This window comes from Eutrema salsugineum, unplaced genomic scaffold, assembly GCF_000478725.1.
Source record: "Eutrema salsugineum unplaced genomic scaffold, Eutsalg1_0 scaffold_16, whole genome shotgun sequence".
Classification (NCBI taxonomy): Eukaryota; Viridiplantae; Streptophyta; class Magnoliopsida; order Brassicales; family Brassicaceae; genus Eutrema; species Eutrema salsugineum.
In genome coordinates, this window is record NW_006256858.1 from 1240000 (window position 1) to 1264562 (window position 24563).

The window sequence follows — 24563 nt, forward strand, 5'->3', positions numbered from 1 at the left end:
GTATAAATTATATCCGATATAAAAATAAACAAAATAAAAATGCGTTGAGATAACCTTTAAATAGGAAACAAAAGCCTGATACTAGATCCGATATTGTAATAGTCCTAGAAAGATGATCGACATCAGATCTTTCCATCATATGACGAACAACAACTTGATCAAAAGGAGTAAGAGAAAAATCAGTAAAAACCTATTTCTTTGTACATGTGGCTTCGACCGCGAGCCTAGAGACTCCCTTGCAGTGGCTTGGACCAAACATTTCGTCCGTAGCAAAAAGTGCACATCTATTTTTCCCAAGACAATTCTGCACATATAATGCTAACATTAAAGATTCATTGAAATATCTCACAATTTTGCTCCCATGAAGAAAAGGCGAACCAACATATAATTAATTTTTATTGTTATTTTAACCTTTTTGACGAGTCTCAAGGTAGCTGGTGCACCGCAATTGCCATGTCTAAAGTCTTGACATGTACCAGTGGGGTTGCCATAGTCAGCGAAATTGATCTTGGTGATAACATATCCTTCCATGCAATCAAGACCCGTTAAAGGAACGAGATCAGGTTCAGGTTTAATACACGCTGCATGTTCCTTGACATGTTGATGAGATTCCCTTAACTCGTAACGAGGGTGATGATTAGAATCAGAGAGAAAACGTTTCCGGTCACGGTGGATTTTGATGCGTCTTGCATCATAAGAAACGTCCACCTTTGAAGCTAAACCAAACACATATGAATGAAACAGAACAAGAAGCAAAATGAAGCCATGACGACGAAGACAATGTGAAGTATGCATTTTTCTTCTCTGTTCTCGTAAATCAAGGATAACGAAAATGTTTAAGTAGACTACTTATGGATGTAGTTATATATAGGATATTTGTTTTCTTGGATTAGTTAAGTTTTGGAGAGGCGAATTCGAGTGTAAGATGTGGCCACGAAATTTTCTCTCAATTTGTAGTTCTATTTTCTCATTCTATTTTTTTTTGTTCTTTTCTTGGTTTTCGGAGGTGTTGAGGGAAAGACATTCCTTCTGGCCTTTCTAGGATTACATATTACTGGTCTTGAATTTTGATTCAGTGAAAAGAAATAAAAACTTTTTTCTTATATCATTGACTTTCTTTGGTTTCATAATTAAGTATTTGTTAATCTTTAGACTGCTAATATGAGAATTTATTTGTGTTATCCATTTATCTATGTCAGAATTTTATTTGTGTTAAATTAGCAAGATTATTTATTAAAAAGTTGATTATATTTCAGGTACTTCTAGTTTCTTAATTATCTTTCTTTTTTAAAATGTATCCCTTTTTTAATCATTTTTATAATTACTTTGGTTTTAGAGAATTTTGTGCTCCAGCTTTGTTTGTTGAAAATAAAACCTTTTCAATCATTTGTCCGATTGACAATTATATAAATCGTGCGTAATTTGTCTTCCTTTCTAACACTTAGACTTAGGCTCTAATAGTTAATACCGAGTACCGACAGTAACCTAGTATTAACTATTAAGACATACAAAATCAAAACACCTAGGCTTCATCAAATCGAAATATGTTACGGAAATTAACCTAGTTTAAAAAAAAAAAAAACAAAAACAAAAACAAGTCACAAAGGCCGGACTTGAATATAAAAATATGTTAGGAATTCCACCCTGAGACATAAACTAATATAAGAGATATGAGACAATCTATTTTATTATTTGTTGAATTGATTTTAATTAGGTATTAAATGTTTTTTTATGTAGAAAAGGAAAATCATATATAAATTTTTGTAATTATTCGATTTTCATACTTTTAACTAAAATAAATTTACTTTAAAATATATTTAAATAGAAGCTAAACTGGAACTGAAGCCAATACCAAAATAGTAACACTCTATAGTCTAACTAATTAAACTCAGTTTTGTTTCCTTTTCTTGGTCAGAATTCAGTTTAAAAAAAAAAAAAATAGGGTAGGTTTGTGCTAAGACTTAATTTCTCCTTGTTGATACCTTATGATATATATGGTGTAAGATCAACCCTTGCTAATATCTTATAACATGGTGTAAAACATTCTTCCCACCGGAAATTGAACTAAGAGCAAAATAAAAGCAAATGTCCACTTAACCACTAGCCCATTTTATCTGATAATAATTCAGTTTTCTTTAGGCTACTGTATTTTCAAAGAATACCTGAAAAATATGTGAACCAAAACCACATTAGATCCAACACCAATACATTTCTCTTAAATCTCACAAAAATAATAAATCATAGCGACAAAATAAATAAATAAATAAACCAGTCCGTTTCTGTAATTCTTAAATCTTAATTTTTGTTCTATTTCAGCATATTGTTGTGTGGGAGACAAGTGGCCGAGACTTCTCATATACAGTGTTCAGTGTCCACTATGTAGAGTGGGATATAACTTCTAATATTGTCTCTGACTTTTTAAAAAAAAAAAAACTTCTAATATCTCTAATAGAATTTGAATGTTAGAAAGAAAAAAACATGTATATTGGCCATTACCCGATAGGACCCTTGAAATTAATATTGACCCGCCAAGAAATTGTTGGTACGTAATTGTGTACCGAAAGATCGCTTTTCCACAACCTTTTTTATTCTTATAAAGTAGTAAGACAAAATATTAATTATATATTGATGTAGGACATGCATGTCTCAATTAGAGTAAAAAACAAGAGATGCAACGATATACTCTGTTTGGCCCATAGTTAAACACGTGAACGTTCCTTTTTTTTTTTTCTAATCATCTTGTTGTAAAACTCAACAAACGAAATTCATTAGGGATAACTGATTACAAAGATGGTTTATCGGAAACCATAAGAGGCTCCAACTCTTGGTACATTAGAGTCAATAGCAAGATTTTGTTCAAAACTTTTTTTTTAAGAGAGATTATATTCACTAAGAAGAAAAAAAACTATATGAGACTCCAAATCTTGGTATATTATAATGGATGTCACATTTGTGACAAAAATAATTATTCAAAGCAGGCAAAAAATAAATATATAAATCAAATTTCATTTGTTAATCTATAGCTCTTTTTTTTTTTTTTTGCATTTCAGCGTGTAGTGTGGGACAGATGTATCACTATAGTGATTTTTTTCCAGTATGTGGTGTGGGTTCAAATCTCTCGAATTTAATTTAAATGCTTGACGAAATACAACATGTAGTTTGGCCATTACCCTTAAAATTAATAATGACCAGCCAAAAAATTGTTGGTACGTAATTTAGTGCCCCCAGTATGGTACTGTCTTTTTTCTTTCGTCTATCCACAACCATTTTTTCATATAAAGCAACAGGACAAATGTTATATTGTTGTAGGACATGGATCAATTAAAGAAGAAGAATATAAACAACAACATCAGTGACAAAAAAAAGAGAGTAAAAAACAGCAGGCGAAGAAGATACACTGTTTGGTCCATAGTTATCTTCGCAAATTCTATTAATACTTAATTGAAATTTGAGTGTAAACACAAATTCTATTAATATTTAATTGAAATATATTTCAACTAAACCAATCATAAAAGAGTAAGTGTAAAAAGAATTTCTTGTGTTTTTTTTAGTTTCTCAAATGAGAATCGTTTCTCTCTATCTCTCCTATTTTTTTTTCTTTATCTTATATATAAAAGTTGTTCAACTTTCTCCATATGATTGACACATCAGCATTGGATTGGATAGGTTGACATCTATACTTAAATTTTAATTAATAAATTTTAATATTAAATTTTAAAACACTTAAAGAATATGAAAAATTTATTTTATTAATTGATTCTTAATTAAAATTTATATTAATGTTAAACAAAAATTTATGTTATAACTAATTAAAAATATTGATAGATATGTATTTAATTTTTATATAATTATAGATTACTTAATAATATTTAGATTACTTAATAATATTCAAGATGTATTTTAAATTAATTTTTTAAAATTATTTATAATAAAATACTGACAAGTAACAAATAAAATGATGATTATATTAAATTTTTTTTAATTAATTGACTATCAATTAATATTTCTGTAAATGTTAAACAAAAATTTATGTTATAACTAATTAAAAATATTGAATGATATTTATTAATCTTAATATAACTTTAAATTATTAAATAATATTCAATATATATTAATATTTTATAATTTTTTAGAATAAAATATTAACAAGTAAGTAAGTAATAAGTGATGATTATATTAATTTTTATAAAAATATAAAAAAAAATTTGAAAATTTTGAAAAGAAAAACCTGCACGTAACGTGCGGATATTCAGCTAGTTTTAATAATGTGAATTAATTCTGTTAAAAACTCACTCTAATGGTGCTCGTATCACAACACTTCCATATGATGACTATACAGCTAACTTTTTAATGTGTGGGGTTTTTCACTAATTGAAATTGTTTTTTTTTAGAGACCGGAGATTCTCTCTGTTATCTCATTTTTTACGTATCCCATTTTTTTTAATTCATATAATTCCGAATATCTCTAAAACTGAGTACCAGTTACAGCACATGATGTTAAATCGTGCGCACAAGATCTTCGTTCCTTTTTTACAAAGAAAAGTGGTGGACCATCCACAATTATGTTCTTGGACGTTGCATAGTTTTATACTTCAGCTCCTCCTCAAAGAAAACCCTTATCCTAAACCCATCTTCATTTTGGGTTTCTTCAGATTCCAAGACTTATATATCTACACATATATTATTGTGTTATTATTTTAGTTTTTGAAAATATGGGTAACTGCGTATTTTTAGGCAATGGTGCCGGTGGTGCAAGAAAACTATACGATAAAAATGATTTATTAATCAAAGTGGTAACTCCAAACGGCGGCGTAATGGAGCTTCATCCTCCAATCTTCGCCGACTTCATCACCAAGGAATTTCCCGGCTACATCATCCACGACACCTTAAGCCTTTACCACTCATCTCCGCCGCTTCTCCACGGCGAAGAGCTCTTTCCCGGGAACATTTACTACCTTCTTCCTCTTTCTTCCGTTACCACAACCGCTCAACAATATTCTTCCGACCAATTATTAGCAACGCCATACAGAATGTCTTACGGGAAAACGACGTCGGTGAAGGAGGCTGCGAATGGCGGCGGAGTGTGGAAAGTGAGGCTTGTGATAAGTCCGGAGCACTTGGCGGAAATTCTTGCGGAGGATGTGGAAACGGAAGCGTTTGTAGAAAGTGTGAGGACGGTGGCAAAGTGCGGCGGTTACGGCGGCGGAGCTAACCGGAGGGCAAACTCAGACCAGTTAAGCGTTACGAGTAGTTTCAAAGGGTAGTTAAGGTAAACCTTCGAATATGCATAACCTTAAAGTTCATGTAATTTTTGAATATTATGGTTTCCCCTTGTTAAAAAAAAAAATTATGGTTTAATTTGTTTCACGGTTTTAGCATTTAAATGATGTTGATTTTCGTATTCGCTGGAGTGATTATATGTTAATAAACTTAGAAATATTAATAATATCGACGACATCTCACATGAAACTAGTAATTCATGAAATCGTAGATAAATTATTATTTTCCCTATCAAATGCTTATAAGCCTAAAAAGCAAAACAAAAGAGAGAGACTTATTGTTCACTTGGGAACTTAACCACTTTTTGTTGGGTCTATATTGGGTCTGTATCTGTAAGAGTATATTGAAATGAATAAATTATTAACTGACTTTTAGCCTAAATGATTTCAATTTTAAGTGTTATACCAAGTGACAACATTAAAAATCATGTTTACTTTTAGAATCCAAAGACGAAACTAGCTAGAACCGACAGCTAAACTACAAGAGGTCCAACGGCCGAAAACAAAAAGATCCGTGCCTCAAAGAGCCTCATTTGTTGTAAAATAATAAATACGATCAACTTAGATGAAAACCAGAAAAGAGAAAAATCAATAAACATTTCTTAAGAAAAACACTTACGTAAGAAACAAGAAACCTATTTCTTTGTACAAGTGGCTTCAACCGCGAGCGTAAGGGCTCCCTTGCAGTGGCTTGGACCAAACATTTCATCCGTAACAAAAAGTATACACATTGTTTTTCCAAGACAATTCTGCACACAATAATATATACTAACAATAAGAATTCATTGAAATATTTACAATTTAATCTACTTTCCATGAAAAAAGACGAACCAAAACTTTCTTACCTTTTCGACGAGTCTCAAGGTAGCTAGTGCGCCGCAATTGCCGTGTCTGAAGTGTTCACATGTACCAGTGGGGTTGCCATAATCAGCGAAATTGATCTTGGTGATAACATATCCGCCATTGCAGAAAATACGTGTTATCGGACCCTGAACAGATTTATGATTCGTACACGCTGAATATTCCTTGCCTTGTTGACGAGGGTTACGATTAGAATGAGAGGGAATATGTTTTCGGTCACCTTCGATTTGTATGCGTCTTGCATCATGATAAACGTCAATCTTTGAAGCGAAAGCAAATAGAGATGAATGAAACAAAACAAGAAGCAAAATAATGAAGCCATGATGACAATGTGAAGTATTCATTTTCTTATGTTCTCATAAATTCAAAATCAAGGATATGTTTAAGTTGAACAAAAAAAGGATGTATAGTTATATATTGGTATAATGTTTTTTTTTAAGTTTTTTTTTGTTAAAGATTAATAAAATAAGTTTGTTGGAGAGACAAATTCTTGTGTAGATATGTGGCCACAAAGTTTTCTCACAATTTTGAAGTTAAATACTATTTTATTTTCCCATTCTCTCTCTGGTTTTCGGAGGTGGAGAAGGACACTCTTTCTGAATTTTTCCACAATTACTTTATTTATTAATAGGTTTGCATTTTCAAAGACAAAAAAAAAAACCATTCCATCCCGTTTCATCAATTGTTTATATCATCAACTGAATCATTTGGAAATATTTTGGATCACTCGATATATATTTTACTGTATACCAATATCACAAATATAATATAGGAGTAAAACAATTTTGTACGTGTGACAAAATGAAACTAATTATTAGTAGTTGTCGACGGAGAAAAGAAGAAGTAGATAACGAATGCAAATTCCGAAGATTAGTGTGTTCAATTTTCAATCTTTTTTTTGTATTTTCTAAGCAATAAACTTAGGAACACGTAATATTATAATTTATTATTGAGCAGTAAATAGAATGCCACTGTACAATCACGAAAAAGTCAGAATGAATGTCCTTCACCAACACCTCCGAAAGCCTTGAAGGATAAAACGTGAAAGAGAGGAAGAAAAAATTAGAACGTGACTAAACGAAAAATTGATAGAAAAATTCGCAGCGACATCCGCACACAAATTCGTCTCTCCAACAATCTTTCATGATTTAACCCTTACTAAAAATACAATACGAAAACACTACCCATATATGTCTAAATATACCCGTAATTAAGTAGTTTGCTAGCATTTTCATGATCCCTCTGAGTTCTGCTTCATAAATGGAAACTTCACATAATTTTCGACGTCATGGCTTCATCATTTTGCTTCTTGTTATGTTTCTTTCCTTTGTGTCTTGTTTTGCTTCAGAGATCAATGGTTCTAAATAAGTTACCATCCTCCTTTGGGTTATTTAAGCCGCACAGTGGATATTCTTTGCCTGGTGGAGGAGATCCTCCAGGCTTGGAACCAGAGAGATTACGTCTCCGATCACTATGATAAGAAGCAAAATGATGAAGCTATGAAAATGAGGATACAGTGAAGTTTCCATTTCTTTTTTTTTTGTTGGTTATCTTATAAATAAGTTAGAAGTTTAATGAGCATGCTAAGCAAAGGCTACTTAGGGATGTAGTTAGAGTTATATATAGGTAATGTTTTGATATTGACTTTTTCTAAAACTTTAAATAATAAAGTTGTTGGAGAGGCGAATTCGTCTGCGGATGTGGCTGCGATGTTTTCTATCGATTTGTCGTGTAAATTTTCTTCGATTTTTCTATTCTTTTCTTTTTTGCCTCAAGTATTAACTGACTAGTAACGAATTATAGAAACATGTGAGGTTTTAATTTTATATATTTTTATTTAATATTTGTTTTAGCATCAACTTAGCGAATTCGTGTGGCTGCGATGTTTTTAGTAGTATCAATTTGGCGAATTCGTGTTGTCAAATTTCAAGAGATAGTGGCGTTAATGATTCTTCTATGAGTATAAATAGTATTTTCTAAAAAAGAAACTACGATCTGTGTGTTCTAGACTATTATCATCAGGTTATCTTTATGTTTTTCTTATAAATGAGTTCAAAATGTTTATAAGACAAACAATGAAGACTACGTGTTTTCAATACGTAAGAGGATTTTGACGTTTGAAATCCTCTCAACTTATCATTTTTTGTGATTTTTTTTGTCGTTATTATAATGTTATCCACTAAATTTGTTTTCCTTCGTTTCTATATAGGGTTTGAAGTTTCATACACTTCCTCTTCAAAATTTATCATATTAACAACCAGCTCCGACTCCGACATACAATCCCATGTCATTTTTTATGAGCTCATCCTTGATTCACTCCTCATGGATTTTTTGTAGTCAATTTTGTATTCGTGTAGTGAAGGTTTGGCCATTTTCTTTATGTTACATAATGAGAAATAAATAAAAATAGTTTGTTAGGACACATCACAAGTTGTGATGGATTGAAGTAGAAAACAGAATGTTGATTCGGGGTTCCGTCAATTAGCAACATATGTGCTATCTAGCAAAGGTCCTTACTTGAAAAAGAAAAAAAGATCATAAATATCAAAAACTTCATCAAACAAAAAAAGAAGAGCAAATTTGTTATATTATCGAATCACTAGCCTCTAAGCTATATTTTTTTTTTCTTACAAGTACCCAAAAAAGCGAAACTGATAGGTCCTTTGCAATGAGTCGGCCCAAACATGTCGTCTGTCACAGGAAGCCAGCACTCTTCTTTTCCAATACAATTCTGCATGAAATAAGAATAAAAAAGTTAATAATATGATCTATTATCTTTTTTTCAATAATACCTCCGTTTTAAATGATTAAGTGTTACTTTAGGATTTTACTTTTGTTTATTAAAACATTTGTTTTATCCATATTTTTCAACATATTAATTAAAAAAATAACCTCACTTCAATGTATAATCTATATAATATGATATATAAGATGTATAATTTATATATCTTTTAAAAATGTGGTGAAAATGTACAACAAGATTTATTTTGGAACGGAGATATACATGCAGTAGTTCTTATTTCAAACAGATAGTTCAAGTTTAGTGAAACCTTTTTGACGATCTGTAAAGTAGCGGGTGCACCACATTTTCCACGTTTAAACGTTTCACATGAACCTGTGGGCTGACCGTAGTCGGCGAATTTGATCTCACTAATAACATATCCTTTATCGCACATGGGAGAAGAAAAAGGACCATTTTCAGGTAGTTTATGAATCCCACAAAGTACATATTCCTTGCCTGTTGGAGGCCATTCTTCAGATTTGGAACCAGCGAGAATACGTTTCCGATCACTGTGGATTTTGATGTCTCTTGCATGATCATAAGAACCGTTGATCTTCAAAACAAAACCAGAAAGAAAGGAAATAAACATAACAAGACGTAAGATGATGAAGCCACGGCTATATGACATTTTCATATATTTTTGGATATCTTATTAATAAATCTGAAGGATATAATGAAATTGCTAAGCAGGTTCCTTGACGAGTTTAGTTATATGTATAGATGATATATTGTTGGCTAAATAAAAACTTTTAGTAAAGTTTGTTGGGGAAGCGAATTCGTGTGCGAATGTCGCTGCGAAGTTTTCAATGATTTTTTTCGTTTTAATTTTGTTCCCTTTTATTCTATTTTTCACTGTTCGTCCTACTTTGTTCTCGGAGATGTTGTGAAAGACATTCATTCTGACTGTTTTCCTAATATAGTGTTCTAAATTACATACTCTATTTTTAATAACACATACCAAGTTATGCAAAATATGCAAATATACTACTACATTTCATTAGACCACTGCTTTCTCTAGTTTACACTAATTTACGTCATTTATTTTATGTCACTTACTAATAAATATCAATGAATTATCATCACTGATATAATTTGGAAGTGGCCGTTATTATTCTAACGAACGTTTTGAATAAAATTTGTTTTATAAAGACAGGTGTTGTGTATGTTCTATTTTATTCACTATTAATTATATAGTTTTAATTAATGAATATTATATTTTGCAACGTCATTAAATTGAAAAAGGTTAACTGTTTACATAGTCATGTTGATGTAATGAGGGCAAATAGAATAAAAACATCCAACTTCATCTTTACGCAGGCGTTTTCTTGCGAGCCGCTCCGCACGAGTTCACAAGCATTGCCTTCTCCTCTTGACAAAAGCAACTAATAAATAAGCACAGAAAATGATATACTAAAAGTTGTTAAGAAAAATTAGATGTGAACAAAGTATAAAATAAAAAGGTTTTTGAAATGGAGGGAATATAAAATACTATAAGTGGAGTAAAATTACGCATCAATTTTTTTCTAGTGTATAAGTCAGAACCCAGACTAATCCTACGAATTTATATAGAAATTCGGGTTTATTGTCTTTAGAAGTATCTATAAGTACCATCAATTATTGAAATCACAATAAAGAGCTTCGAACATTGACCTAGACACATAAAAAAATCCCTAATAATCATTAAACCAATATGAGATCGTTTTTGCATCACTTATCATAATTGATGTAAAGTAATATGTCAGTGTTACCACGAATTTGTTTCGGCTTTCTATTCGGAGATCATAATGTAATGTACATTGGCTCTAAAGAGAACAATGCAATAAGAATCAATTAAACAAACGCGTACACTTTAACGTAGGAATCAAGAAACCTAAGTTTTTTTACAAGTAAATTCAATAACGAATCTAATAGTTCCCTTGCAGTGACTCGGACCAAAAATCTTGTCCGAAGCAAGCAACTCACACTTCCCTTTCCCAAGACATTTCTGCACAAGTACGTTATAGTAGTAAGAACAAGGGTACACAAGAACAATAATAATATTTGAAAAAAAAATTTCCCTTGTTGCCAAAATATTAAAACAGACTTATTTTTCCCTTTCAAATTTAGTGTCTATAATTAAGAATAATATTTTTTTTTATTAAAAAGATAGTTTTATGATTTCAGTCTAACTTTTTTATATAAAAAAAGAAAAAATCCGTACTCTTCTTATAAATTAATAGAATATATTAAATATATTCCAAGATTTAACCTTATTTTGTAAGAAAAAACAAATATAATAAAAAATTGTGAAAATTTGTTTCAAAATAACATTTGATTTATTTACTTTCAACAGATTATTAATGTAAATTTTTGTGTACCTTTTTGACGATATTCAGTGCATTGTGTGGACCGCATTTGCCGCGTTTAAATGTTCCACAATCACCAGTGGGTTGCCCATAGAAGGCAAATTTGATATCTGAGATAACATCTCCTTCGTCGCAATCAAAATTCGGTGGCATTAGCCTACCGTCAACCTCAGTAGCATCTCCGCACACTGTGTATTCATTTGGACCAGTGTTACTATGAGGGGAATGTGTATTGGAGCCAGACAGAATACGTTTCCGGTGACCTTGTAATGAAACGTCCATCATTGAAGCTAAACTAAAGACAGAAGAAAGAAACAGAACAAGAAGCCAAACAAAACCATGAAGACGACGACAATATTGTAAAGTTCCCATTTCTTTGTGGTGTTCTCATAAAAGATGAGAAAGGATAATTAATGAGAATGGTAATAAGACTATTTATGGGTGTAGTCTGATATATATATAGGTAATGCTCAAGAAAAAGATTACAAAAAATAAAGAAAGATTGTTTCAGAGTCGGGTTTGTGTGTGGATGTGGTATTGAAGTTTTCTCAATTTCTTGTTTAGTTATTTTTTCCGTTTTTTTTTTTCATTTTCCTCGCCTTCTTGGTTTTTGGAGGTGTAAGTGAATGACATTTCTTCTGACTTTTTCATGATTACTAAATAATAGGTTTACATTTTCAGTTAAAAAAAAAAATAGTAAGACTTTCTCCCATAAGATAGAATTTATCGGTTTCACAATTATGCCTTGATCTTAACTTTTTTGTTCTGTGCTAATTGACTTAATTGTATATATAAACACGGAAAAGTAATATGTTCTTCGTTGGATATATTATTTATGAATATAGACAAACCCACTCATGTTATATACTTAGACCATCATTATCCCAAAATCCTATTATGAGTTTCTTAAGTGTTTTTTAATATTAATTGTTGAATAAGAAACCATATTAAAAAACGTTTTGATTTAATGGATTATTGGTAAAACTTTTGTAAAGATTCTTAAAAAAAAAAAATTAAATGCGATTTGGCCCAGAAAAAAAAAATTTAGCGGAGAATTTATTCTGTCCAATGCATGTGTGACACGTGTGTGTGAGAAGAACCGGTTCCGCCAACTCCAAAATAAGGATTGACTCTACTTGTTTTTTGGGCTTCAGTCCATTATTTAACTAATATTTTGGGTTTAGAAATCCATTTCAGTATATGCGATAATGATGCTCTTATATTTTCAGTATATGCGATAATGATGCTCTTATATTGTTATTACATTTGCATTCAACTATGATGACAATTATGCTGTCATACTCTAGAAAGTAATAATAGTTAAATCGATCCTTATCATTCGCACTCTTTGTCTTATCCACTTAGACCAGGTTTGATTGCATGCTTCAAATACGATTACTAATACAGCTGAAACATCACGTTGCTATAAACCGAGTAACTTAATTCTGTTTGGATTGTACTTTAAACGATCGCATTGTTCTACATACTGTAGAGAAGACATTTACCATTATTATGATTAATTTTTGGATATAGATTAGATGTAAAACAGAACTTACTAAAAAAGGAGAGAATTTTAGCTTTTTTTTTTAGAAAAATAGTATATGAAAAGAATGTGTACTTATTGAATTTTAGAAGAACAATTTTCGACTCACTCTTTTTAAAAGTATACATATTTTTACTTTTTATTAATTTTAAAGATCCTTATTGAAAAACAATAAATATGATCAATAACAATTTTATCAAAACAAGAAAAGAGACAATGCAATAAGAGTCGCTAGAAAATCCTAAGTTTTTTTACAAGTAGCGTCAATAACGAGTTTAATAGCTCCCTTGCAGTGGCTCGGACCAAAAATCTTGTCAGGAACAAACAACTCACACGTCATTTTCCCAAGACATTTCTGCAAAAGTAATAATAATCATAAGAAGAAGAATTTCATGAAATTGTAATGTGTATTTTTTTTGTTTACCTTTTTGACAATAGCCAAGGTATTGGTTGCTCCGCATTTGCCGCGTTTAAATTTTCCACAACTACCAGTAGATTGGCCATAGTCGGCGAAACTGATCTTTGACATAACATATCCTTTTTCGCATTCAAAATTTAATGCGATTGGCTTACCATCCTTAGCCTCGCTATGATCGGCGCACATTGTATATTCGCTAGATCCACCACGAGGGGAAGGAGTGGAGCTAGAGAGACTACGTTTCTGATCACCGTGAAAAGAAACATCGATCGCTGAAGCTAAACCTAGCTCAGAGGAAAGAAACAGAACAAGAAGCACAATACAACCATGAAGACGAGGATAATGTGAAGTGCCCATTTTGTTTTGGTCTTCTCATAAATGATCAAAAGAAAAGAATAATGAATCTGCTAAACATGCTATTTATGGATGTATATACTATATAGGTGATTATATTCTTTAAAAAAAAATAAGAATCAAAGTTTATTTGAGAGGCGAAATCATGTGGTCTTAAAGTTTCTCTCAATTTTTTGTTTATATTAAGTTTTTTTTAATTTTTTCGTTCTCCTTCTCGGGTTGCGGGCATATTAGTGAACGACATTTCTTCTGACTTTTTCACACGATTAATTATTTGATGGCTGAAAAAAACATTCCCATAAGAGAGTTTAACCGGTTACACGATTCACATATTTACAATGATCCACTGGCCTTTAAATTCTCCTCTCAACTAATTGATTTTGTTAATATATGAAGGCTCGATCGAGAAAATCTTCTTTTGGATGTGTTATGTTTGTAAACAATTTCATTCATGTCTTTACGATTGCGTCCAACAAATGATAAATATGTTGTACAATTTATCGATCTGGAGACAGTTACAACTATCGTGGAAGGACTTTCTGATTAATCATATCATTAAAACCTGAATCACCCTTTCATTATCAAAAGGAAAAAAAACAAAAATCTCGTCTGTATAATATTTGAATCAAGTTTTGCTCTGGAGGCGATCAGAAAGGCGATAGGGTTTTCAAGTTTCTTTTCTCTCACGCGAGTTTCCCGGCGTGGCCGTCGTCACGATGGCATCGCCGGAGGAGCATGAGGGCATTCCCTCACCCCGATCTCAATCACCTCTGAAGCCGATGGGAAGTCCTCGTCATGTGGGGGCGTCTTTTGCTTCGGTGGTACAAAGTAAGCAAGTTTTGACAAGGTACAAGGTAGACATCAAAAAATCAGACGGATGTCGTTCAGTTGAGGTTCCTGACGAGGTTTTCGAGAATCCATCTCCGCTGTGGGAAGATTTCGTGGTCGGACGGTTCTTATCGGTGGCTCCTCATGTCGCTAAAGTTCATGTTATTGTAAACAAAATATGGTCGCAAGGCGATAAAGTGGAAGTCATTGTGGTTAATCCCACAACGATGAGATTTCGAATCACGAACCCACAGATGCGTGCTCGGATTCTCAAACGTGGTATGTGGAATATTGCTGATATCCCCATGGTGGTATGTAAATGGTCTCCACACACAGAAGATGATACACCGGAAGTAAAATCCGTTCCCCTGTGGGTTCATCTCAGATATGTGCCTATGAATATGTTTTCCTGGAAAGGTCTCAGCTTCATAACAAGTGCTGTAGGTGAACCAAAGCACCTGCACCCGGAAACATCAGCTTGTTCCAACTTCGAGTTAGCAAAAATCTTCGTGAATGCTGATCTTACCAAGGAGCTCCCGAAAAAGATAAGCTTCATGAAACAGGGGATGGAATCAGAGGTAGAATTTTCTTATCCGTGGCTGCCTCCAAGATGTAAGACCTGTGAGAAATGGGCACCTAAAAGCAGCTTGCGTAATCAACAAGAAACAAAGTGGTGAAAAAGCAGTCACGGTGACAACCCCTCAAGGTGCAGTGATACCTACGCAAGCTCGGGAAACTGGTAACTTAGAGGGAGAATCTGCAGCTTTAGTACCAAACAATATTAATACGCCCAGTAAAGCAAGTGAGGATACGGTTGATCGATCTAAACAGAAACAGGAAGGACACGATAAGACAGCTAATTCAGAGGAGTGGACTAGAGTCTCACCTTCAAAGAGGGGACGAAGTCCGACGAAAGCTCAAACTATCGAGACTAGACAGGATCAGATTATATCGGCCTCAAAGTTTGCTCTTCTTAGTGATAATGGAGAGGAAGGAGAGATAGTTGAAAATCAGGAGGTAGAGGATGTTGGGAAAATAGCAGTGACAACTCAAACACAAGGCTCGGGTTCAAAGAGTCAGGAAGTCGGAGGAACTACTCTACGACAACCATTACCCCGTGATTCAAAGAGCCGTCATAAGTTTTTGACAGAGCCTGCAACTGTAGAGAACAAGGATAACCTGGGAACTACGGTAAAAAAGGCCCCTCGCAGAAATTAAATGTCAAGTTTCTTTTGGAATGTGCGCGGATTCAACAAATCATTTAAACATTCCACGGTTAGAAACTGGATAACGGAGGCGGGTATGCAATTTTGTTGTCTGTTGGAAACGAGGGTCAAAGAAGCAAAGGCTGTAAATATTGTCAATTCGGTTTTTAAAGAGTGGTCGTTTATGGCCAACTATGAGCACAATCAGTTGGGTCGAATTTGGGTTCTATGGAGACATACAGTTCGTTTATCTCCAGTTTTCAAAAGTGATCAACTTGTTACATGCTCAGTAATGATGGATGGAGCAGAGGAGGAATTTTTCTGCATTTTTGTTTATGCTTTTAACACTGCTGAGGGAAGGAAAAGCCTTTGGGAAGACTTAAAGAATCACCATAACTCCCCAATGTTTAGAAATAAACCTTGGATAATTATGGGGGATTTTAATGAGATCTTGGATATAGAGGAACACTCAAACACAGAAAGTCCGATTTCAACGCCGGGTATGAGAGACTTTCAAGAAACAGTGCAGCATTGTTATCTTTCTGATTTGGGAGGCCATGGTACTTTGTTCACTTGGGTGTAACAAAAGGGAGGAGGGCTTGATCTGCAAAAAACTGGACAGAGTGCTTATGAATGATGTGTGGTTACACAGATATTCACAAGCTTATTGCACTTTTGAGTCTGGAGGGTGCTCAGACCATCTTCGATGTAGGATCCAAATGGACATGATGGAGCCATCAAAGAAAAGACCATTTAAATTTGTAAATTCAGTAGGTAACATGCCTGAGTTTCTGCCATTGATTGAGGAGCACTGGTCTACCATTGCGCCTCTGTATCATTCGATGTCAGCACTATTCAGATTGGGGAAAAAGTTAAAGACTCTGAAACCAAAACTCAGGACGTTAAGTAAAGACAAGCTGGGAAACTTGCCAAAGCGAGTAAAATTGGCTTTGGACGATCTGTACGAAAAACAGAACATTACCATGGAGTCACCAACGCCGGAACATGTTAAGGATGAGACTGATGCTTTTTTGAGATGGCAACATGTCGCATCTCTTGAGGAGGAATTTTATAGACAGAAATCGAAACTACATTGGCTTCAGGTTGGAGATCAGAACAATAAAGTGTTCCATGCTGCAGTTAAGATCAGAGAGGCAAGAAATAGTATCAGAGAGATCCAGTGTGGAGATGGCTCTATAGCGAATATGCATGATGATATAAAGCAGGAAGCAGAGAGATTTTTCAATGAGTTTCTCACACATAAACCTGATGATTTCGAAGGGGTTTCAGTCGATTTTCTAGAGGAGCTGTTGGAGTTTAGATGTGATCCTCTTGATTGCGAGATGCTGGTTAGGCAAGTAACTGAAGAAGAGATTCAAAATGTATTATTCTCGATGCCAGGCAATAAATCGCCGGGACCAGATGGGTATACAAGTGAGTTCTTCCGTTCAGCTTGGCCTTTAATAGGAAAAGACTTCATGGTGGCAGTGCAGTCTTTCTTTTTAAAAGGGTTCCTTCCAAAGGGTATCAATTCCACTATCTTGGCTCTCATTCCAAAGAAAGGTGATGCAAAGGAGATGAGGGACTACAGACCCATATCTTGCTGCAATGTCATTTACAAGGTCATCTCTAAGTTGATAGCAAACAGACTTAAGAGTCTAATGCCCAGGATGATAGCTCCCAACCAATCGGCGTTTGTTAAAAACAGATTGTTGATGGAAAACCTTCTTCTGGCAACTGAGATAGTCAAGGATTATCATAAAGACTCTGTATCAGCTCGGTGTGCTTTAAAAATAGACATTTCTAAAGAATTTGACTCCGTTCAGTGGTCGTTTCTTCTTAACACGCTTACTGCAATGGGATTTCCTCAACCATTTGTACACTGGATCCGGCTCTGTATTTCCACAGCCTCTTTTTCGGTTCAGGTGAAAGGAGAGCTAGCGACCTATTTTCGTAGTGAGCGGGGCTTGCGGCAAGGCTGTGCCCTCTCTCCATACCTTTTTGTGATCACCATGAATGTTCTCTCCAAGCTACTCGATGATTCAGCAAAGAAAAAAAGAAATTGGTTTTCACCCGAGATGTCAAAATGTCTCTTTAACATATTTGTGCTTTGCTGACGACATTATGGTTTTTACGAATGGAAGGAAGCGGTCAATTGATGGTATTCTCAAGGTTTTCCAGCAGTTTGCTCGGTACTCAGGCTTAAAGATTAGCTTGGAGAAGTCAACGATTTATATGGCAGGTGTGTCTCAGTCGGGCAGAGACTCAATTCTTGAGAATTTTCCTTTTGCTGTAGGACATCTGCCTGTGCGCTATTTGGGGCTTCCATTACTCACGAAGAGTATGACCGCGACTGACTATTTGCCTTTGTTGGAGAAGATCAAGGCTAATATAAATTCATGGACGGTTCGTCAGCTTTCTTACGCGGGCAGATTACAATTGATTCGATCGGTTCTGACCAGTGTCACCGCCTTCTGGTTATCTGCTTTTCGACTGCCTGGTGCTTGCATTAAGGAAATTGAGAAGCTCTGTTTGGCATTTCTATGGTCTGGACCGGTTTTGAATACTCACAAAGCAAAGATTGCTTGGAGCATCATCACAAAAGAGAAATCAGAGGGAGGTTTGGGAATAAGACCTTTAAAGGAGACAAATGTAGTTTGTGGGCTGAAGCTGATATGGAGGGTATTGGCTTGTCGAGAATCTTTGTGGGCTAAATGGATTCACACTAATCTTCTGGCCAAGGAATCTTTCTGGTCGATAAAGGATACGACGAACTCGGGGTCTTGGATGTGGCGTAAAATCCTTAAACTGAGACCTCTTGCAAAATCTTTTCATCGGGTGGAAATCAGGAGTGGGCGAGATACCTCCTTCTGGTGTGACCACTGGTCATCGCATGGAAGACTGTTTGACCTGTTAGGAGCTCATAGCTGTATTGATTTGGGATTCGACTAAATGCAACGGTGGAAACTGTGCTGAAAAACCATCGGCGAAGGAGGCATCGGGTTGATCTATTAAACAGGGTTGAGGAGGATATTGAGAAAACTCGCGCCTCTGCAAATTTCGAAGAAGCAGATATAGTCAAATGGAAATCCAAGGAAGACACATACAGACCTCGGTTTAACTCCAAAGCAACTCGGTTACTCATCAGAGAACCACAGACAATGTGTACTTGGGCGGAAGATGTCTGGTTCAAGCACGCCACACCAAAATACTCTTTCTTCCACTGGGTTGTTATGCAGAACAGATTGTCTACGGGAGAAAAAATGTTAAAGTGAAATGCAAATGTTGATCCGGCTTGTTATCTTTGTCAGCATCCGATGGAAACCAAACAACATCTGTTTTTTGGATGTTCCTACTCCTCGCAGATATGGACTGTTCTGGCCAAAGGCATCCTCAGGGAGAAATTTACCACGAATTGGGAGGACTTGATACATCTCACCCAAGCCGCATCTCTCACAATTGTGTCTCGATTCGTGCTGCAGTATACGATTCAAGCTACAATATATGGCATCTAGCAAGAAAGAAACTCAAAGCGACATGGAGAAGACCCTTCACCTCCGGTGAAACTTATAAAGATGATCGATAAAAGTGTGAGGAATCACTTAAGCTCCATCAAGCTTCAAGGAGATAAAGACTATGAAGATGGTCTCCTCGAGATTAATTTCTATCGTAAAATTTTCTTTCTTCTAAAATTAAAAAACAAATGCACTTGATGTAACACTGTTTTGATTAAATAAATTTTACATTCATTAAAAAAAAAAATGTTTGAATCAAGCCATCTCTTCTTAATTTTGTTTTGGTTTTAAGTTTTATGTAAACTGAATATACTATAAGAATCGAAATCTGTGATTTAATAGTCTGTATTAGCATGGCTGTAATGTTTCTGAACTCGAATTCATTAAATCAGAAAGTGTGCTTGTTAATTGTTTTATATTACTTTTTAACCGACCGTAATGCTTGCGTACATGCTAAGTCAAAAGCTATTGATGCATGAAAGGTTCACGTGGCATGGTTCCTCGCTAGGCTGATCTTCTCAGATACGTGTCACGCACAGGGATACTTACAAGTTACAAATACGTAACGATGGAAAAAATATGAAAAACACTAAATTCACACGTGGCAGCTACTGCTTTCGCGATGCTATCACGTGGCATCTCATCAAAACTAAAACGCTTGCTATAAACTCAACAAAGCAGCTCGAAACATTAATAAACACAACGAACAAAAATTCAAAAAAAAAAAGAAAAATCAAGAATCTATCAGAATATTTTCTTGGAATCCAAGCCAACGAGAGAAGAAACGAAAACAAACCATGGCGTCAGGACAACGAGAGGCGGAGAGAGCCGCCAAGGCCGAGAGAGCTGAGGCTGCGACGAGGCTCGCGGCTGATGACTTGAGAGACATCAACAAAGAAGGCGGTGTGACGTATAAGCTGACGGAAAAGACAACAACGACGACGGAGCATCCTACATCCATGGAGGAGGAGACGACGGAGAGACCTGGCCTAATAGGCTCCGTGATGAAGGCGGTGCAAGGAACTAAAGATGCGGTGATCGGAAAGAGTCATGATGCGGCCGAGTCAACGAGAAACGGAGCTGAAGTTGCATCGGAGAAGGCGGCGGGAGTGAAAGATGCCACCGCAGAGAAAGCCGTAGAAGTGAAAGATACTACTGCGGACAAGACAAAGGAAACCACGGATTACACGGCGGATAAAGCGAGAGAAGCTAAAGATAAGACGGCGGAGAAAATGGGTGAATATAAAGATTACACGGCGGAGAAGGCGAAAGAAGCTAAGGATACAACGGCAGAGAAAGCAAAGGAAATGGCGGATAAGGCGAAAGGAGCTAAAGATACGACGGCAGAGAAAGCAAAGGAAACGGCAGATTACACAGCGGATAAAGCTAGGGAAGCAAAAGATAAGACGGCGGAGAAAATGGGAGAATATAAAGACTATACGGCGGAGAAGGCGACAGAAGGGAAAGACGTAGGAGTGAGCAAGATCGGTGAACTGAAGGATAGTGCAGTGGACACGGCGAAGAGAGCTATGGGTTTCTTGTCAGGCAAGACAGAAGAAACCAAGCAAAAAGCTGTAGAGACCAAAGACACTGCCAAGGTATTATTGGCTTAGCTTTGCTTACATCCAAGAGTATATATATATATATATATATATATATATATAGTCATGTGATTAATCAGTTATGTACTTACAATCGTTTGTTGTTTAATCAATAGGAAAAAATGGACGAGGCAGGAGAAGAAGCTAGGAGGAAAATGGAAGATATGAGACTTGAAGGCAAAGAACTCAAAGACGACGCTGGCCAAACGGGCCACGAAAAGACCGAGTCTGCCGCCGGAAAAGCACGTGAGATCAAAGATTCCACCACCGAGAGGTATAAATAAATTCAAAGTTGCAACAGTTGGATAATAGGGAATTTCAAATAATGAAGTTAAATGTGAAAAGGAGTATTGTAAATGTGATTTGTTTTGTAGAGGTGAAGAAGGGAAGGGGACGATAATGGGTGCGTTGGGGAACATGACGGGAGCGATAAAGAGTAAGCTGACTGGTACGACGCCGTCTGATGATGAGACTCGCGCGGCGGCGCGTGGAGAAGAAGAACAAGGCTTGGGGAAGACGACTGTGACCGTTGACGTGAAAGACACGAGGCCTGGACAAGTGGCGACGTCGCTGAAAACGTCTGATCAAATGACTGGTCAAACATTTAACGACGTTGGAGTGATGGATGAAGAGGCAAGTAAGGGAAAAGTCACCGTGGAAGAGAAAGGCAAGCTGTAATGTAATAAAAACACTGCGTTTTTTTAGGCTTTTGGCTTTTGTATAACGAAAGATTAGAAGTTTCTTTTTCTTTTGTCATAAGGCTTTTTCAATCTTGATTTGTAATAAAAAATATATATATATATATATATATATCCTCTGTTTTGCGCTTTTAAGGTCTACAGTTGTTTTGTTTCTCAGATGGTGAAATCAGTAGGACAGATTATCCGATTCTGTTGTATGGCTGATGATGCATTTGAGTTTCATCGTTAAGTAAAAGAACAGTTTACAATGACAGAATTTCTTGCTTGTATTTGCCTTAAACATGTACTTATTTTAAATCCTGATAAATTGGATGAAAAACAAAGGTTGCTTTCGAAAACCGGAATTGTACAACCGTAATCAACATTATTAGCTACTGAGTTTTCTCGGCATCAGAATTGTAGTAGATGTATATATATCCAATCAAAATATATGTTAAATGTGAATAATGGTACTTGGAATCGTGAAAGTACAACAAACAGTATATCACTCTGCAGATACGAAATTTTCGAGAGCTCAAGTTTTTGTCTTTCTATTAAACAGCTTGGGATGGTTCTGGCTTCAAGTTCTCATTGGCACAGGACGCGATTTTTAAAAATCACAATTTGCCCTCGCTCAATCACGGAACAGAACTAAACAGGCAAATCTCTCAGTAAGTCAAATTGCTTGCTTAAGAGAGGAGCTTTGGCTCGTACCTGGTTTGGATTCTGAGGATGATATGGCGACGTTCTCCATTTTAGCCTCGACAGCTTCTTGCTCCTCGTTCTCTCTCTTCTTTCTCTCTGTATCAAGCTTGGCTTCGGGTTTTTGGTCTTGAGGTGAGAGTGAAGGTTCTAGAGAACGAGGACCAGAGTTGATCCAGGGATGTAAAAGACACTGAGACGCAGTTGGTCGTTTCTCCGGGACGAAATCAAGAATCGAAACAAGAAAATCACTCAAGTCATTTGCATCTTGCTCACTGAACTCGTACTTCTCGGTAAGGACTTTGTTCATGGGCCAGAAACGCAGTCTTCTGATGTGTCGAAGATCACCATGCCTATTGAAGAAATCTCTGGAGTAGCGGCCTCCTAAAGCTATCTGCAAACACACAACAGAGTAAGAGTTGAAATTTAGGAGGCCTTAGTAGTTTAACAGCCTGCTAATGACTCTAATACCTTGCGTGGCATCATTCCGAGAAGCTCCATCATCAAAGCCAAGTGGTCCTGTTAGCCAGAAAATACCGAATTAGCTTCGCTACATAAATGTTAAAAGCAACAGCCCACTGCTACATAAATGTGATAGACTCAGAAAGCCAAATGCACTATTTATCTCCCAATGAAAGAGAAACAACAACAAACAATATCTGAGATAACCAAAAGGAAAGTGGAAGAAAACCAAAATAGTTTAGGGTTTGTTTTCGAGTCTCTAATCTCCCTAAAAGACCAAAGGCTCCCAATTATAGTGCCTATCAGTTAGATTCCCCAAAGTAACAGAAAATAAAGTGAAAAGAACTGAACGCTCATTTCCACCAAACACGAGAAGAGAACGCTAAAATATGTCGATACCATGCAGCAAAAAGACGGCAGAAACTTAGGCATACCTCATCTCTATCATAATTGTCTCCACTATGGGGATCGAAAAGTACATCTCCAGTGGCAAGCTCAAAACATATGCACGCAAAGGACCAGAGATCTGCCGATGTCGAATATTTAGATCCAAGGATTACTTCAGGACACCTATACTGTCTCGTTTGAATGTCGCTGGTGAACTGTTTGTATGTCCAACACGCATTACCAAAGTCAACAAGTTTACACTTGAGGTCAACAGATGCCACAAGGTGCCTTCTACTCGTTCGACTCCCTTTCTTACCGCCTTGCTTTACTTTCTCGCAGCCATCTAATCCATTAGTGGCAGAAGTAGAAGGACAGTCTTCTTCAATCGATTTCTCTGCAACACTCAGTTTTCCATTAATGGATGATCCCACTCCGTGAACTTTGTCAGAATCAACAATGCTCTTCTTCTCTGCACTTCCCTGAGCCGAAAGCTTTACCTTTCGATGTACGTCTTTCTTTTGACTCCTGACAAAATCTCCATTGGAGTCAACTGTCTTATCCTTATCAGTGGGGAGAACAAGAGGAGCTCCAGACTTCCTGGGATCTTTCGATGGATCAATCGTTGACGGTAACAAGACGTTTTCAGGCTTCAGATCAGTATGTATGATGGAGAGCTGTTTATGCAAGTAGTCTAATCCAACCAACATGTGATAACAAATCTCCTTAACCATGGCAATAGGCAAGCCACGATAGTCAGAATACTTTATGAGGGTTAACAGATTATCTCCCAAGTACTCAAAAACCATACATACATGCTGCCCATTCGGACCTGAGTGTTTGAAATGATCCAAAAGCTTCACAACACATTTGGTATCATCAGTATCTCCCTCTGCAATCTGTTGCAGTATGGTGATCTCATCCATGGCAGCTTCAGTATAGTGCTGAGCACTCTTTTGAACCTTCAAAGCCACATATCTCTGTGCATTCGACGAAAATCCGATAAAGAGTAAGAAATCACACAAACAATCAAAGCAACCAAATTAACATCCAGAGGATTTCATATAGCAGTCCAAACATCTTCAAAGACACCAAACAAACCAAATAAGAAGAATACATAACAAAAATTTCCTTTTGTTCACTAGATGAACAAGAACCTCTTAACTTACAGAAGATTGAGTGTCCCAGGAGAGCCAGACAGTGGAGAAATGGCCCCAGCCGAGTTTGCTCTGAACAACGTACCGACCGTTCTTGAAGGAGTCTCCGATCCTCACGGCGTGGTAACCGCCGCGCCGGTAATCCTCCGTCCCTTCGTCCTCCGACGTGTATTCACCACCGTCGCTGCTTCGCTTATCCACCTCCATATTCACCGATCCAGACGCAATGGGAGACAAAAACTATCTCTATCTCTACTCTAGGAAAATCCGACGACGATTGAATCCGATATTTTGGATCTCTCTCTCTCTAGATTTTATTTTCTTCTTTCTGGAAGCTTGTGCAGAGCATAGCTGCTTCTTCAAACTTTCATCTACCTTTACGATACGTCGCCGTTTTTTGAGCTCCAGCGACAAAGTTCCCTCTACCGGCGGCTAATGCGAAAAAAT

General features: G+C 36.0%; 8 protein-coding genes and 1 pseudogene across 8 annotated transcripts; 3 read left to right on the top strand and 6 right to left on the bottom strand.

Moving 5' to 3' along the window:
- Positions 1–173: 173 nt before the first annotated feature.
- LOC18021663 (beta-galactosidase) lies at positions 174–834 on the bottom strand. Its single transcript, XM_006403665.2, has 2 exons — positions 412–834; positions 174–304 (listed from the first exon to the last, which is right to left on the bottom strand). Exons 1-2 carry the CDS (start codon positions 793–795, stop codon positions 191–193), a joined length of 498 nt encoding a protein of 165 aa, XP_006403728.1. The 5' UTR covers positions 796–834; the 3' UTR covers positions 174–190.
- A 3822-nt stretch (positions 835–4656) lies between these two features.
- LOC18021664 lies at positions 4657–5348 on the top strand. Its single transcript, XM_006403666.2, has one exon. It carries the CDS (start codon positions 4713–4715, stop codon positions 5262–5264), a length of 552 nt encoding a protein of 183 aa, XP_006403729.1. The 5' UTR covers positions 4657–4712; the 3' UTR covers positions 5265–5348.
- A 566-nt stretch (positions 5349–5914) lies between these two features.
- On the bottom strand, positions 5915–6484 carry LOC18021665 (beta-galactosidase 15). Its single transcript, XM_006403667.1, has 2 exons — positions 6125–6484; positions 5915–6028 (listed from the first exon to the last, which is right to left on the bottom strand). Exons 1-2 carry the CDS (start codon positions 6482–6484, stop codon positions 5915–5917), a joined length of 474 nt encoding a protein of 157 aa, XP_006403730.1.
- Positions 6485–8636: 2152 nt separating this feature from the next.
- LOC18021666 (beta-galactosidase 2) lies at positions 8637–9550 on the bottom strand. Its single transcript, XM_006403668.2, has 3 exons — positions 9191–9550; positions 8772–8871; positions 8637–8656 (listed from the first exon to the last, which is right to left on the bottom strand). Exons 1-3 carry the CDS (start codon positions 9548–9550, stop codon positions 8637–8639), a joined length of 480 nt encoding a protein of 159 aa, XP_006403731.2.
- Positions 9551–10792: 1242 nt separating this feature from the next.
- On the bottom strand, positions 10793–11639 carry LOC18021667 (beta-galactosidase 7). The gene is made up of 2 exons (XM_006403669.1): positions 11280–11639; positions 10793–10906 (listed from the first exon to the last, which is right to left on the bottom strand). The coding sequence occupies exons 1-2, from the start codon at positions 11637–11639 to the stop codon at positions 10793–10795; spliced, it is 474 nt and encodes a 157-aa protein (XP_006403732.1).
- Positions 11640–13051: 1412 nt separating this feature from the next.
- On the bottom strand, positions 13052–13585 carry LOC18021668 (beta-galactosidase 15). The gene is made up of 2 exons (XM_006403670.1): positions 13235–13585; positions 13052–13165 (listed from the first exon to the last, which is right to left on the bottom strand). The coding sequence occupies exons 1-2, from the start codon at positions 13583–13585 to the stop codon at positions 13052–13054; spliced, it is 465 nt and encodes a 154-aa protein (XP_006403733.1).
- A 713-nt stretch (positions 13586–14298) lies between these two features.
- Positions 14299–19328, top strand: LOC112087791 (annotated as a pseudogene).
- Positions 19329–19831: 503 nt separating this feature from the next.
- Positions 19832–21605, top strand: LOC18021669 (late embryogenesis abundant protein At3g53040). Its single transcript, XM_006403671.2, has 3 exons — positions 19832–20728; positions 20848–21005; positions 21106–21605. The coding sequence occupies exons 1-3, from the start codon at positions 19928–19930 to the stop codon at positions 21407–21409; spliced, it is 1263 nt and encodes a 420-aa protein (XP_006403734.1). The 5' UTR covers positions 19832–19927; the 3' UTR covers positions 21410–21605.
- A 206-nt stretch (positions 21606–21811) lies between these two features.
- Positions 21812–24534, bottom strand: LOC18021670 (SRSF protein kinase 1). Its single transcript, XM_006403672.2, has 4 exons — positions 24129–24534; positions 23010–23939; positions 22585–22632; positions 21812–22507 (listed from the first exon to the last, which is right to left on the bottom strand). Exons 1-4 carry the CDS (start codon positions 24321–24323, stop codon positions 22088–22090), a joined length of 1593 nt encoding a protein of 530 aa, XP_006403735.1. The 5' UTR covers positions 24324–24534; the 3' UTR covers positions 21812–22087.
- Between the last annotated feature and the right edge of the window lie 29 nt (positions 24535–24563).